General features: G+C 45.5%; 1 protein-coding gene and 1 long non-coding RNA gene across 2 annotated transcripts in view; one reads left to right on the forward strand and one right to left on the reverse strand.

The window, feature by feature from the left end:
- Positions 1–15,090, forward strand: part of LOC133960548 (uncharacterized) — a 383,773-nt gene that overhangs the window by 86,368 nt on the left and 282,315 nt on the right. The gene's annotated exons all lie outside the window — the stretch shown is intronic.
- Positions 16–12,624, reverse strand: lrrc41 (leucine rich repeat containing 41). The gene is made up of 10 exons (XM_062395617.1): positions 12,454–12,624; positions 8,663–8,749; positions 8,509–8,567; positions 7,620–8,421; positions 7,236–7,460; positions 5,895–6,059; positions 5,090–5,188; positions 4,588–4,716; positions 4,223–4,295; positions 16–1,400 (listed from the first exon to the last, which is right to left on the reverse strand). The coding sequence occupies exons 1-10, from the start codon at positions 12,542–12,544 to the stop codon at positions 1,181–1,183; spliced, it is 1,950 nt and encodes a 649-aa protein (XP_062251601.1). The 5' UTR covers positions 12,545–12,624; the 3' UTR covers positions 16–1,180.

The following is a 15,090-nucleotide window of genomic DNA, read 5'->3' on the forward strand; positions in this document are numbered from 1 at the left end:
TGTTCGAGAGGAGAATTTGAGGTGTAACAGATGCTGATTTAATAAACGATTCAAATGTCAAACACTACATGCTGTTCTTTTCGCACTCTGCTCACTTTGAATACCATGCTCACTTTGAATACCATGCTTACTAAATATACACTCACCGGACACTTGATTAGGTACACCTTGCTAGTACCACGTTGGACCCCCTTTTGCTCTTCGTAGCATAGATTCAACAAGTCTTGGCGTTTAAAAATGCTGAATTGTTACCAAGGGGCCCAAAGTGTGCCAAGACAATATCCCCCACACCATAATATAACCACCAGCAGCCTGAACCGTTGATACAAGACAGGATGGATTCATGCTTTCATGTTGTTTATGCCAAATTCTGACCGTACCGACTGTATGTCGCAGCTGAAATCGAGACTCATCAGACCAGGCAACGTTTTCCAATCTTCCATTGTCCAATTTTGGTGAGCCTGTGTGAATTGTAGCCTCAGTTTCCTGTTCTTTGCTGGCAGGAGTGGCACCTGTTGTTTTCTTCTGTTGCTGTAACCCATCTGCTTCAAGGATAGACGTGTTGTGCGTTCAGAGACGATATTCTGCATACCTTGGTTGTAACGAGTGGTAATTTGAGTTGCTGGTGCCTTTCTTTCATCTCGGACCACTCTGCCCATCCTCCTCTGACATCAACAAGGCATTTTCTCCCCCCCAACCGCCACTCACTAGATTGTCTGTAAACCCTAGAGATGGTTGTGTGTGAAAATTCCAGGAGATCAGCAGTTTTTGAAATACTCAGACCAGTCCGTCTGGCACCAACAACCATGCTATTTTCAAAGTCACTTAATTCCCCTTCTTCCCCATTTTGATGCTCTGAACTTCAGCAAGTCGTCTTCACCACGTCTTGAACAGGTGTGCCTAATAAAGTGTCCAATGAGTGTATATAACACAGTTATGAAAAACCAATTACAAGGCAACAATATTTGTGTTCTACCATAACTTTACTAACTAGTCTAAACCAGTTATGGCGCTTTGTCCAGTTCTCTGCAGCTTGACTGCATGCTCTGTGAACACAAACTTGACAGAGAAGCTGTTTATCCGGAACAGTGTTGTCTTGAAGTCTTGTATTGAAGTCAAACTGACCACAGACTAAATGAAAACCTGTACAAAAATACTGACTGTTTACAGTCATATTAGTTCACATGTTGCTGATGTGGTCGACCATCGTGTCTGTGGACTTCCACCTTTCCAGCAGCAACACGCAGAGTGGACGGAGCAGGTTCAGAGCAGCGTTCCAGGTGTCAGGGTCTCGATCCCCAGGGTTCATCCTGAGGTCCAGAGTCAGTTGCTGTGGGGGGCGATGTGTCCTCAGTCTGTGAGCAAACTCCAGTAGCTCCGCCGGCTGAATGAAGTTGTAGCTATTCGGGACACAACAAAGCATATGACATTGTAAACTTATACCTCATTATGGATAGATATTATGAATACAATAAAAATCACACAAGTACCTTTATATTACACCTTAGTATTGTAAAGAAAAAGCTGTTATTTTACACCACTGTTAAATACAAAATAAGAATGATGACCCTCATGTAATTCACATGAAGGATGTATGAGCCACTGTTAATGTTTTCTATTGAAACATACAGTGAATAAAGACGGACAACATGAAATAATTTGATCATCCCCTGAAGGCTCGCTCATAAACCTTGCCGCCTGCATGTAAGTGGATGGGACATGGACCAAAATAAAAGTCCAAAGGACATATCATTTAAATATTTCTCAAACATGGTTTTGCTCATTTTAGGAAGCCTGTTAAAATGCTCATGTGTCCACTAACATACACTCCTGATCAAAATCTTAAGACCAGTTAAAAAATTGCATGAATTTGCATTTTGCACTGTTGGATCTTAGGAAGGTTCTAAGTAGAGCTTCAAAATGCAAAAAGAAGAAATGGGAACAAGAGACCAAAAGTTGTGAGCAGGCAATTTATTGAAAACAACAATTTAACTCAAATAGGCTGTTCATCAGCTGATCAAAAGTTTAAGACCACAGCCTTTAAAAACGAAAATCTGTGCAAAAATTTGGATTCCATGTCCTTTCCTGTCAAGTAATCACACTGTGAAGATCTCTTGATGGCAAAGGCAAAAAAGCTCACCGTCTTTGAACGTGGAAGGATTGTTGAACTGCATAAACAAGGCCTCTCACAACGTGCCATCGCTGCTGAGGTTGGACGCAGTAAGACAGTCATTTTGCATTTCTTAAAAGATCCTCAGGGTTATGGAACAAAAAAATCAAGTGGTAGACCCAAAATAATCTCACCGGCGCTGAGCCGGAGGATCCGATGGGCTGTCTGTCAAGACACGGGACAATCCTCGTCCCAAATTAAGGCCATTACTGGTGCTGACTGCAGCCCAATAACCATCAGACGGCATCTGCGAAGGAAGGGCTTCAAAAACAAGAAACGTCTTCAAAGCCCACGTCTCCTTCAACGCCACAAAATTGCCAGTTGAGACTTTGCAAGGGAGCACCAAACTGGGGCATTCAAAGGTGGAAGAAAGTTTTATTCTCTGACGAGAAAAAATTTAACCTTGATGGTCCTGATGGCTTCCAACGTTACTGGCATGACAAGGAGATGCCACCTGAGATGTTTTCTACGCGGCACAGTGGAGGGGGCGCCATCATGATCTGGGGTGCCTTTTCCTTCAATGGAACAATGGAGCTCCAGGTTGTGCAGGGGCGTCAAACAGCAGCTGGCTATGTGGGGATGTTGCAGCGGGCATGACTGAGGGCCCTCGTCTGTGTGGTAACGACTGGGTTTTTCAGCAGGACAAGCCATTACTGGGTCAGTTTTTGAAACTTTAATTTCTGTTTTAGGAGGGGTTTTTTTTGATTTTTTTAGGAGTGGTCTTAAACTTTTGATCAGCTGATGAACAGCCTACTTCAGTTAAATTGTTGTTTTCAATAAATTGGCTGCTCACAACTTTTGGGCTCTTGTTCCCATTTCTTCTTTTTGCATTTTGAAACTCTACTTTGAACCTTCCTAAGATTCAACAGTGCAAAATGCAAATTCATGCAATTTTTTAACTGGTCTTAAAATTTTGATCAGGAGTGTATGTGTTAATTAGTTATTTGATGCTTTAAATTCTGAAGATTAATTGTAGAGAACTGATGTTTTCTCACAACAGCTAAGTGGCCATGTTTATTCAACATCAGAGAAACAGGAAGCAAGCCGGACATGAACTTTGAATTTTCACGGAATCTTATTAATACAGATAAACTTTAGATGAAACATGTCACAGTGTGCACAGAAGAGGTCATGTCAAAACGTCTCTGTGCACAATTGTGTGTATGTGTGTGCATGCACTGTGTGGTGGCAATAAAAAGTCTGAACTCCTAGCATTGAATTTGTTTTCTACATTTACTGGTTTATCCAAGTGACTGATGAATATCTGAGCTCTGAAACCTTTTCTTCATGTAGATCAACTATTCTCGATCCTCAGTCTTCTGAAATCTTAACAGATACATGTTTCACATAAACAGAGGATAGAGCACGGAACTCACTGGACACCTCACTCCATTGTCATGAGCCTCATAACAATGTGAATATTTTAATGATTGATTCAACAAGAACAAGATGATTATTTTAATAATGGTAATTAAGTTGGTTCATTATGTTAAGTTAGATGATCTCAACATATGTTAAGATAGATTCACATTTTTATAGGAAAAGCGTTTGCCTGTGTTCAACAAGACTTTAAAAAAAAAGAATTCTATGTACCAGGTTTACAGTTGTTTTAAGGTTGATCAACGTGATACTTAACCATCATAAAAGAACTGATTAATGATATTACATAATGACCTATATATTCCATTGTTACAGTACAGCAAAGACTGGGTTTGTCACAAACCAATATAAATTTGTAAAATGCGGTCTGTAAAAGGCTAGTGCAAAGAGGGAATTTCACATTTTATCCATATATGTTTTGTTAAGATTAAAATCATAAATGTAAGTGTATATATTCATTATAAACTGCCTGTTTTTTATTGTGCATGATTTGGAAATTAAATCAACGTTTTTTACATCTTTAGTTTGTAGAGTAAATCTACATCTAAAAATGGGAGTATATAGTGTACATTTTACTGAAGTGGTATTGAATACATGTACTGCATATATCAGGAAGAGTGTTTTGACCTGGCGCTCAGGGGGACAGGTACTGGGTTTATCCGCAGCTCTCACCTGATGTTGAGTCTCTTCACTGAGCTGGGTGAAGATCCTGAGAAAAGCTCGGACAGCACGCACACATTCTTGGCTGTAGAGACATGCAGCAGCATCAGTGTACAGCCTCCTGTCACTCCATACATCAGACAAAACATTTCATGACACAGAAACAGCACAGATGTTAGTCCCATCTCTGCTGATAGGGAATGAAGCCAACGCTGTGTGATTTCTCACTTGACCTGACCCGTTACACTATCACATGTAAACCATTCAAGATGAAACATATTGTTTCAATAACAATGCATAGAGCTATGTAAGAGTGTAGTACCAGTATTGGTCCTGATCCATCCTTGTTAACGAAAAGATGTGAAGGATGAACTTACTAAGTCGATTCTGAGCAAGGCTCAGAGTGTGAAGAGAAGGCACTGTCCTCAGAGCAGACACCAACTGCTGCAAAGCTTCCTCCTTGTCACTGCACTTCTCAAGAAGGCGGCAATCATTACACCACAGCTCTAAGGGAAGAAGAGGGGAAACCATGAGGAACTCAAGACCCTCTGACCTGCCACAGCCTCTTTAGCAAGGCCGTGCAGAGACCTTTAGAGGGGCAGGTGCTCAAATTTCAAAAGGGGCACATGGAAAAAGGCTCATATGCCAACATAACTTAAAGCTACAATTTGCTGTTGAGGGGGACTTCCTCGCTTTATATTTGGGTGACAAACTATTGTTAACCACTATGAGTGGTAATCAAGACTAGAAAATCTCCATATACCACAGGTTCTCTGTCATGTTTAGAAAGGTGTTCAGCTGCAACATGAAACTTCACCACCATGTCAGTTAATTCTACACACTGAACCTTTAAGGAACCAATGCAAGATCTCTTCTTACCTTCCAACTGACAGTTCCTCAGTAGATTAAGGATGTCAGGGAGACAATCGGACAGATTCAAGTCTTCCAAGTTCAGACTCCTCAGTCCTTGATTGGACTCTATAAGTAGACGGCATGTCATTACTTCTATAGTACATATACTTTGGCGTTACACCGATGAACCATCATTTTAGGGCAAAAGACTGTATATAAAAAGGGATTGACAGACTACTCACAAATTAAACAAATACATACAGGGAATCAGTATCAACATTGGTTGTTTGTATATAAAAACATCACTATTGGCGTATGTATCAGTGTTATCCTAAAAACATCAGTATGAGACTATCGTTTGGTTCGCATGGCAACAGAGCAGTTCCACTGTCAATGAGGGTTATTCTCACCTTAGCAAATCTTAAATTAGGTAATGTTTGAGTAATTCAGTCATTGTAATTTTTTTTACATTTTGTGGATTAATACAGCAGTGTGTGTGAGAGAGAGAGTGTGTGTGAGTGTGTGTGTGTCATTTATGTTTCTGAATTGTTGATAAAGTAGCACATACCAGGCAGATCAGAGTACTGGTTTGGGTCGACACATTAGTAATTAGTTGACAGCAATTAAAACTATAAATAACATCACTAGACTTGGTGAGACAAATATGCTCTCATTGTTCTTTGGGATCTTTTCTCTTTCATTTAGCTTTTTCTTTTCAATCACACTGTTACACTGAAGTCCCCCCCCCCCCCACCACCCACCCCCAGCTCTGTTGACCTTCGATACAGACTTGACACTCAAACTGTGGTGAACCCCTGACATGACATTTTACCTGAAAGAGTGATGAGGAGCTGGCTCAGAGAGGAGCCAGTTGGTAAATTCATCCCAGCTAAGTGAAGTGAGGTGAGATGAGGAGAGCGTCTTAGCACTGATGTGATGAAGTGCAGATCTGTCTGGAGCTCAGTTACTTTGACTGTCAGCTTCTGCAGGGGCAGCTCTGCTTAGAGTACATCAGGAAACAGGAAAGAGTATTATTCCCCTGGAGGGGGTCGCAGAGTGATTTCCAGAAATCAAAAACAATCGGAAAGGGCAGATTTGAGCCATAATAGTTACAGAAGATAATACATAAAGAGTAATAAAGCATTGTGGGATTCTAATATGTAAAGGGTTGTAATCAATACTCTGTTCATGTATTTCTATTGGCCAGTATAGTATCATGACACTAGAGATTGAACAAGAAATACTATGGTCATATTCTGGTTGAAAATTGTTGTGTTCCTAACATTACTTGAAAATGTTAACATGCTCTAATGTTCAGCGAACACATCACCAGAAACACATCACTATCTTGTAGCCCGTTCCCTACACCACAACAATACTGTGCAAAACATTTTGAGATTGAACATGTACCTTGGCTGTTAGAGGAGGTGCTAGACGAGCAGTTCAGCTTGCAATATGCAGACCTTTTTAATCCACAAGTCGAATGTCACTAAACCAAGTCCCAACAGTGCCCTTATGAAAGCACATTTATATTTATTTGGATCAAATCTAATTGCAGATACTCATTAATAGAGATGAAACGGTATAAACATTTTGTATCACTATTATAGTGAACAAAATGATGGGGGTTATCAGTATTATCGGTATTGTAAAACTGTAACTGCTGTATACCTGCTGTTAATGCTCAAAGGTTATTGGTACACAAACTATAGTAATTTCACTAAGCTTAATATAGACATCATTTATATTATTAAGAAAAATTATGAAAGAATTTTCATATTTATTGAATGACGACAACTTGTAATGTTAAGTGCAGATGCTGACCTCAATTGTCAGAGTCAAAGTCTCATGAAAGTTGAGGACACCATTGCTCACTGTGGCTGATGCTGGAAAGGAGCTCTACACTGTGGTTATTGACCGTGGCTTTAATGATTGTTTAAATTGCACATGGTGAAACTAACCCAATTCATTATTCCATGAGAAATCAATGTAAATGTTGAAAAACTTCCAATCCCACAATGTTACCTATAACAATGAGATTATCGATTGTACCACTACAGTATTTGTTCCTTAGTGCTGGAATGGTTCAAGAACCTTGCGCTTCCACAGCTACATGTGTGTATAAACTTTAATCCTACTAACTTTAAGCCTTTTGGTAGAAGCTTGACAGCACCTGACACGTCTGACTTGGCAGTCTGGGGATGATGTGGTCCCCACATCATATGGAGGATCTCCACGTGCAGGGACGTCACTTTGGGGACTGCATCCAGCAGGATCTCCATGAGCTTGGTGTATGGCAGGATGCCGATGTTGAGATAAGTGAGGGAGCAGCGGGAGCTCTCAGACAGCTGCTTCAGGCCTCTGGCCAGGTCCAACACATCAGAGTCCCTGAAGGTGGCTGCAATGGCACGTAAAAACAAATCAAGGCCACTGAAGAAGAGTGCAGCCAAGCAAAGACAAATACACACAATTGTCAACAGTTCAAGACGATATTCCTACACTCATATTAAAGACAGAAAACCCTCCAGCCCAAACTTACAAACACATACAAACTTACCAAAGCTGTGAAGAGTTAGAGAGCGAAGGCAGAAAAATGTGGGCAGACTTTTCCTCAGCACACTCAGAGAGACAGACCCACACTGCCTGACCTCCAGACATTCGATCTGTCCCTGTGGACAAGCCCCTGACGGGGGATAATCACATTGGGAGAAGGGTCCACATCTAACCTTTGGATCTACAGAGAAACTTGCTTTTCCAGATTCTTCCTCTGATGACACAAATTCCATCTTGGAGCGTTTGCATGGGATGACTTGATCCTCTTCATCTTCTGAAGCCCTGGTCTCAAGACCTGCACTGCAACTAGCCCCATCTGCACTGGCTGAAACAGCTTGTAAAACAAAGCTTCCCTTTTTGCTGAGCATAAGGCTCTTCAACTCTGGATTTTCATACTGGGATCCCCTTCCATGGAGGAGCCAGGCCAGCACGATGGGACACTGCACATCCACAACTATTTTCTTTGTCACACCGTGGTCTAAAAGTCGATGGAGAACGTACAACGCTGCTTGTGTCTTCCTCTTTAAAAGATCAATGGACTGCAGCACTGCAACACTCCGGATCTGCTTCTCAAGAAGGTTCAGAAGAGGCTGCTGCTCAACAATTAAACTTTGAAGGGGTTTTTGGGAGCTTGCATAGAGTAAAAAATGTTTGATACATTTAGCTGCCGCCAACATGAATGATGATGTGTTTAAATTTGTGATGTTTTTTTCGACAAAGTGGTTGGTTAGGCCGTAAAATAGGGGTGGAAAAAGCATCCTCATTACTTCATATTTGGCCCCGTCTTCAGTGAGCAAGTCCACTGCCTGAAATGTAAAACAGGACACTAATCACATACAGGATTCCAGATGTTACTGCATATTGTAAATTAACAGAGGAGATATTATACCCACATAGTTAGGTCCATGGATGTCCTTAAGAATACCCGCCCAACCACAGTGAGTTGATATCCCTGAGAGAGGCAAAACAAATATAAATTATCATTTCTTCTGATCAGAGCAAAGCTACTGTCTGTGTGTACAAATGAAAGGCACAGAACACGGTTACCTCTCTGGTTGAGCCCCGGCTGCAGCTCATCCAGTTGACATACAGTCAACTGAGGAAGCAGCTCCTCCATGAGAGCCGCTGGCAGATCTAAAGTAGGCAGATGAGGTTATAGAGGTTAATGGACAGCAGCTCCCTTAGCACCAAAGCATAAAGGTGAACAAAAATAAACTTCCATGAGTCCACTGTGAACGAGCCCTGGGACCACAGTTTGTTACCCATCCCCTTTTGTTTTATGGGTTTCAAGACTAAAAAAGCAAACACACATTGCTCTGGAAGCAAATTATCTATATGAGAGCAGGCAGTCAGTGGTACACAGGCTAATACCGTGTTTACTGTTCACTATTGTGACATTTTAGAGCAGACGTCTTGAATGTTATGACGGACATCTCATCTCATTTTCATCCGCTTATCCGGGGTCGGGTCGCGGGGGGAGCAGCTCAAGCAGGGGGCCCCAGACTTCCCTTTCCCGGGCCACATTGACCAACTCTGACGGGGGGATCCCGAGGCGTTCCCAGGCCAGTGTTGAGATATAATCTCTCCACCTAGTCCTGGGTCTTCCCCGAGGTCTCCTCCCCACTGGACGTGCCTGAAACACCTCCCAAGGAAGGCGCCCAGTGGGCATCCTTACCAGATGCCCGAACCACCTCAGCTGACTCCTTTCTAAGTGAAGGAGCAGCGGCTCTAATCCGAGTTCCTCACGGATGGCTGAGCTTCTCACCCTATCCCTAAGGGAGACGCCAGCCACCCTTCTGAGAAAACTCATCTCGGCCGCTTGTACCCGTGATCTCGTCCTTTCGGTCATCACCCAGCCCTCATGACCATAGGTGAGGATAGGAACGAAGATCGACCGGTAGATCGAGAGCTTTGCCTTGCGGCTCAGCTCTCTTTTCGTTACAACGGTGCGGTAAAGCGAACGCAATACCGCCCCCGCTGCTCCGATTCTCCGGCCAATCTCACGCTCCATAGTACCCTCACTCGCGAACAAGACCCCAAGGTACTTGAACTCCTTCACTTGGGCTAAGGACTCATTTCCTACCCGGAGTAAGCAATCCATCGGTTTCCTGCTAAGAGTCATGGCCTCAGATTTAGAGGTGCTGATCCTCATCCCAGCCGCTTCACACTCGGCCACCAGCCGATCCAGTGAGTGCTGAAGGTCACAGGCCGATGATCCAATGAGGACCACGTCATCTGCAAAAAGCAGTGACGAGATCCTCAGACCACCGAACTGCAACCCCTCCCCACCACGACTACGCCTCGATATCCTGTCCATGTATATCACAAACAGGATTGGTGACAAGGCGCAGCCCTGGCGGAGACCAGCATCCACTGAGAACGAAACTGACTGGCTGCCGAGGACGCGAACACAGCTCTCGCTTTGGGAGTACAGGGATTGGATGGCCCTGAGGATAGACCCCCTTACCCCATACTCCCGCAGCACCTCCCACAGTTTCTCCCGGGGGACCCGGTCATACGCCTTCTCCAGATCCACAAAACACATGTAGACCGGATGGGCATACTCCCAGGCCCCCTCCAGGATCCTTGCGAGAGTGAAGAGCTGGTCTGTAGTTCCACGTCCGGGGCGAAAACCGCATTGTTCCTCTTCAATCTGAGGTTCGACGATCGGCCGAACCCTCCTTTCCAGCACCTTGGAGTAGACCTTACCAGGGAGGCTGAGAAGTGTGATGCCCCGGTAATTGGCACACACTCTCTGGTCCCCCTTTTTGAACAGGGGAACCACCACCCCAGTTTGCCACTCCTTTGGCACTGTACCCGACTCCCACGCGATGTTGAATAGGCGTGTCAACCATGACAGCCCCTCAACACCCAGAGCCTTTAGCATTTCTGGCCGGATCTCATCAATCCCTGGGGCCTTGCCACTGCGGAGATGTTTGACCACCTCAGTGACCTCCACCAGGGAAATTGACGATGAAACACCATCAACCTCGAGCTCTGCCTCCAACATAGAGGGCGTGTTATTCGGATTCAGGAGTTCCTCAAAGTGTTCCTTCCAACGTCCGACAACCTCCTCAGTTGAGGTCAACAGAGTCCCATCCTTACTGTACACAGCTTGGATGGTTCCCCGTTTCCCCCTCCTGAGGTGCCGGATAGTCTTCCAGAAACACTTTGGTGCCGACCGAAAGTCCTTCTCCATGACCTCTCCGAACTTCTCCCACACCCGCTGCTTAGCCTCCGACACGGCAGCAGCTGCAGCCCTTCGGGCCTGTCGGTACCCTGCAACCGAGTCAGGAGTCCTCCAGGATATCATATCCCGGAAGGCCTCCTTCTTCAATCGGACGGCTTCCCTGACCACCGGTGTCCACCACGGTGTCCGAGGGTTACCGCCCCTTGAGGAGCCTAAGACCCTGAGGCCACAGCTAGCCGCCGCAGCTTCAGCAATGGAGGCTTTGAACACCGCCCACTCCGGCTCAATGCCCCCAACCTCCACAGGAATGCCAGAAAAACTCCGCCGGAGGTGTGAGTTGAAGATACCTAGGACGGGGGCCTCCTCCAGACGTTCCCAGTTCACCCGCACTACTCGTTTGGGCTTACCAGGTCTATCCGGAAATTTCCCCCACTCCCTGATCCAACTCACAACCAGATGGTGGTCGGTTGACAGTTCCGCCCCTCTCTTTACCCGAGTGTCCAAAACATGCGGCCTCAGATCAGATGACACGATCACAAAATCGATCATTGATCTTCGGCCTAGGGTACTCTGGTACCAGGTACACTTATGAGCACCCTTATGTTCGAACATGGTGTTTGTTATGGACAATCCATGGCTAGCACAGAAGTCCAATAACAAACGACCGCTCGGGTTCAGATCAGGGAGGCCGTTCCTCCCCACCACGCCTCTCCAGGTGTCTCCATCGTTGCCCACGTGGGCGTTGAAGTCACCCAGCAGAACTACGGAGTCCCCTACTGGAGCCCCATACAGGACTCCATTCAGGGTCTCCAAGAAGGCCGAGTACTCTGAACTGCTGTTTGGTGCATACGCACAAACAACAGTCAGAGTTTTCCCCCCTACAACCCTTAGGCGCAGGGAGGCGACCCTCTCGTCTACCGGGGTAAACTCCAACACCGCGGCGCTCAGCCGGGGATTTATGAGTATCCCCACACCCGCCCGACGCCTCACGCCCTTGGCAACTCCGGAGAAGAATAAAGTCCAACCCTTATCCAGGAGTATGGTACCAGAGCTGAGACTGTGCGTGGAGGTAAGCCCCACCAGATCTAACTGATAGCGCTCCACCTCCCTCACAAGCTCCGGTTCCTTTCCCCACAGCGAGGTGACGTTCCACGTCCCCAGAGCCAGCTTCTGCCGCCCGGGTCTGGTCCGTCGAGACCCCCTACCTTCGCTGCCACCCATGTGGCTGCGCACCCGACCCCAACGGGTCTTCCCACAGGTGGTGGGCCCATGAGATGAAAAGAGGGGGGGTGCCACGTAGTTTGTTCGGGCTATGCCCGACCGGGCTCCGTGGCAAACCCGGCCACCAGACGCTCGCCATCGAGCCCTCCGTCTGGGCCTAGCTCCAGACGGGGGCCCCGGGCTTCCTCCCGGCTGGGTCCCATCTCCTCTTTCGTCGATATTCATTGAGGTTATGACGGACATATGAATAAGATATGACTGACATATGGAGATGGCTCCAGTGGCGCTACCGTGTCTGTCTGTCCACTGCGTCAGTTGCATGTTAGCTCCTGCGAACGGTTCAGAGAATAGTGTCTATATATGCTCGTTTATCGTCTGTGAAGACTGTTGGTACTGTAATGAGGTGAAAGAACGGAGACACGCTTACCGAGCACATGCTCCGTGGCCAAAGCAGCAAAGTGCTTCCTGACAGCCTGTAAACATGTCTCCTTCAGGGATGGAGGCTCAGCTCCGGCCATTGTTTGACATTCGCATGCGTATCATTAACAAAGGCGCTAACTAGCGATTCTAAATGTTCAGATTTAAATTCTTTCTCTTCTTCTTTCTTTTGGGCGGGTGGCAACCAACGTTTAGGTGCATTACCGCCACCTACTGTGTTGGAGTGTGAGTCAGCGTTATCGAGGTCTTATTCCCAGAGGGAAAAGAGCAATTATCATTCATGAGTTCATGGTGGACCCTGATCGTGGTGTCAGCTGGTCATGGACTCTGATGACAACAAGACTGCTTGATATACAATATGCCTACTCACATATTCTACCATTACTGACAATAACTCCTCCAAATATTTTAAACATTGACACACACTATGCTATTATGTAACAAACGGTATGAATGCGGATTGATAACATTTCCCGTATTATTTTTTTATTTGGAAAATCTAAATTCATGAATGTCTGACATGTTTGAAATAACAATCCCTACAGGTAGCTCCCAGCTGGCTCCCATCTTCACACAGATATTCAACAAATCTCTGGAGCTGTGTGAAGTCCCCTCATGCTTCAAACGCTCCACCATCATCCCAGTCCCTAAGAAACACTGCATCACTGGACTGAATGACTCTCGTTCCGTCGCCCTGACGTCTGTGGTCATGAAATCCTTTCAAAAGACTGGTGTTGACCCATTTGAAGGACATCACAGGCTGGACCCCATGCAGTTTGCCTACCGGGCTAACAGGTCAGTGGATGATGCAGTCAACATGGGGCTGCACTACATCCTGCAACACCTCGACTCCCCAGGGACCTATGCAAGGATGCTGTTTGTGGACTTCAGCTCGGCGTTCAACACCATCATCCCAGAGGTCCTCCTCACCAAACTCATCCAGCTCACTGTACCTGCCTCCACCCGTCAGTGGATCAAAAACTTCCTGATAGACAGGAAGCAGCAGGTGAGGCTGGGTGAAATAACATCCAGCACCCGGTCAGTCAGCACTGGTGCACCCCAGGGATGTGTGCTCTCCCCACTGCTCTTCTCCCTCTACACTAACGGCTGCACCTCAGGAGACCCATCTGCTAAAATCCTAAAATTAGCAGACGACACATCAGTCATCGGCCTCATCCAGGATAATGATGAGTCTGCATATAGGCGGGAGGTCGAACAGCTGGTCCTATGGTGCGGTCGCAACAACCTAGAGCTGAACACGCTTAAAACCGTGGAGATGACAGTGGACTTCAGGAGGAGCCCCCAAGCAATGCACCCCGTCACCATACTCAACAATACTGTGTTAGCTGTGGAATTATTCAGGTTTCTGGGATCAACAATCTCCAAGAACCTGAAGTGGGAACCGAACATCAATAAAATCATCAAGAAGGCCCAGCAGAGGTTGTACTTCCTGCGCCAGCTTCAGGAGTTGCTGATCCTATTCTACACTGCAGTCATCAAGTCTGTTCTGTGCACATCCATAACTGTCTTGTTTGGATCGGCCACCAAACTAGATAAGATCAGACTCCAACGGACAGTCAGGTCTGCGGGAAAGATCATCGGTGTCAACCTGCCCACCATCCAGGACCTGTGCACATCCAGAGTCAGGAAACGGGCAGGAAGGATCACTGCAGACCCCTCCCACCCTAAAGGGGATTCTGATTCTGATATTATAGTCATTGTGATAAACTGCATCCACTAACGCAGCACAAGTAGTCCTTTCTACTTTTCTACACGTTGGGATTTATCCATCACTCACACATCCACACTGAAGTCAGAGCTGTAAGAGGCCTGTTGGGGTTCAGTGTCAAAGGTTGGGAATAAAACCAGCAAACCTCCAATTAGCAAACAATTTACCCTTCTTCCTGATCCACAGGCTCAAAGATAAGCCAAATTGATTTAACCAAAGTGATGCTGTTGTCCACTTTGTGGCAAGTAGGGGAAACCTGCTAATCCCTTTTAATGTAAAGTTACAGCAAACTTGCAAACATATGCTTATTTATAGATCCAGCTACAGTAAACGTCATGTGGAGTTTTTTCTCTCCACTGTTGCCAAGTGTTTGCTCATAGTTGGAAGTGTAAGGTTTCTAAGGTTTCAACCTTACTATGTAAAGTGCCTTGAAATAATGTTTGCTGTGACTTGAAGCTTTATAATATTGAATTGAATCCTTCTAATCCTGTTTGCTTGTTTTTAATGATAAGTTCCTGATATTTACGGAATACGGGCGGCTGTGGCTGAGGGGTAAAGTTGTCGTCCTCCAACCTGAAGGTCGGCAGTTCGACCCCCAGTCTGACCAATCTGCATGCCGAAGTGTCCTTGAGCAAGATGCTGAACCCCGAATGGCCCCCCATAGAACAACAAAGTGCTGCGAATAGATGCACTGTATGAATGTATGGGTGAATGTAGAACTGTACTGTAAAGCGTTTTGAGTGGTCATCAAGACTAGAAAATGACTATATAAATACAAAGCCATATCAAAGTTTTGACTCATACTATTCTAAGACAAACCTATTGTACAGCTGTTTGGGCTCAGAGAGCATTTCACATGAGAAATATTAATATAAAATTATAATAATAATACAATAA

This window comes from Platichthys flesus, chromosome 9 (genome assembly GCF_949316205.1).
Source record: "Platichthys flesus chromosome 9, fPlaFle2.1, whole genome shotgun sequence".
In the NCBI taxonomy this organism is placed as follows: Eukaryota; Metazoa; Chordata; class Actinopteri; order Pleuronectiformes; family Pleuronectidae; genus Platichthys; species Platichthys flesus.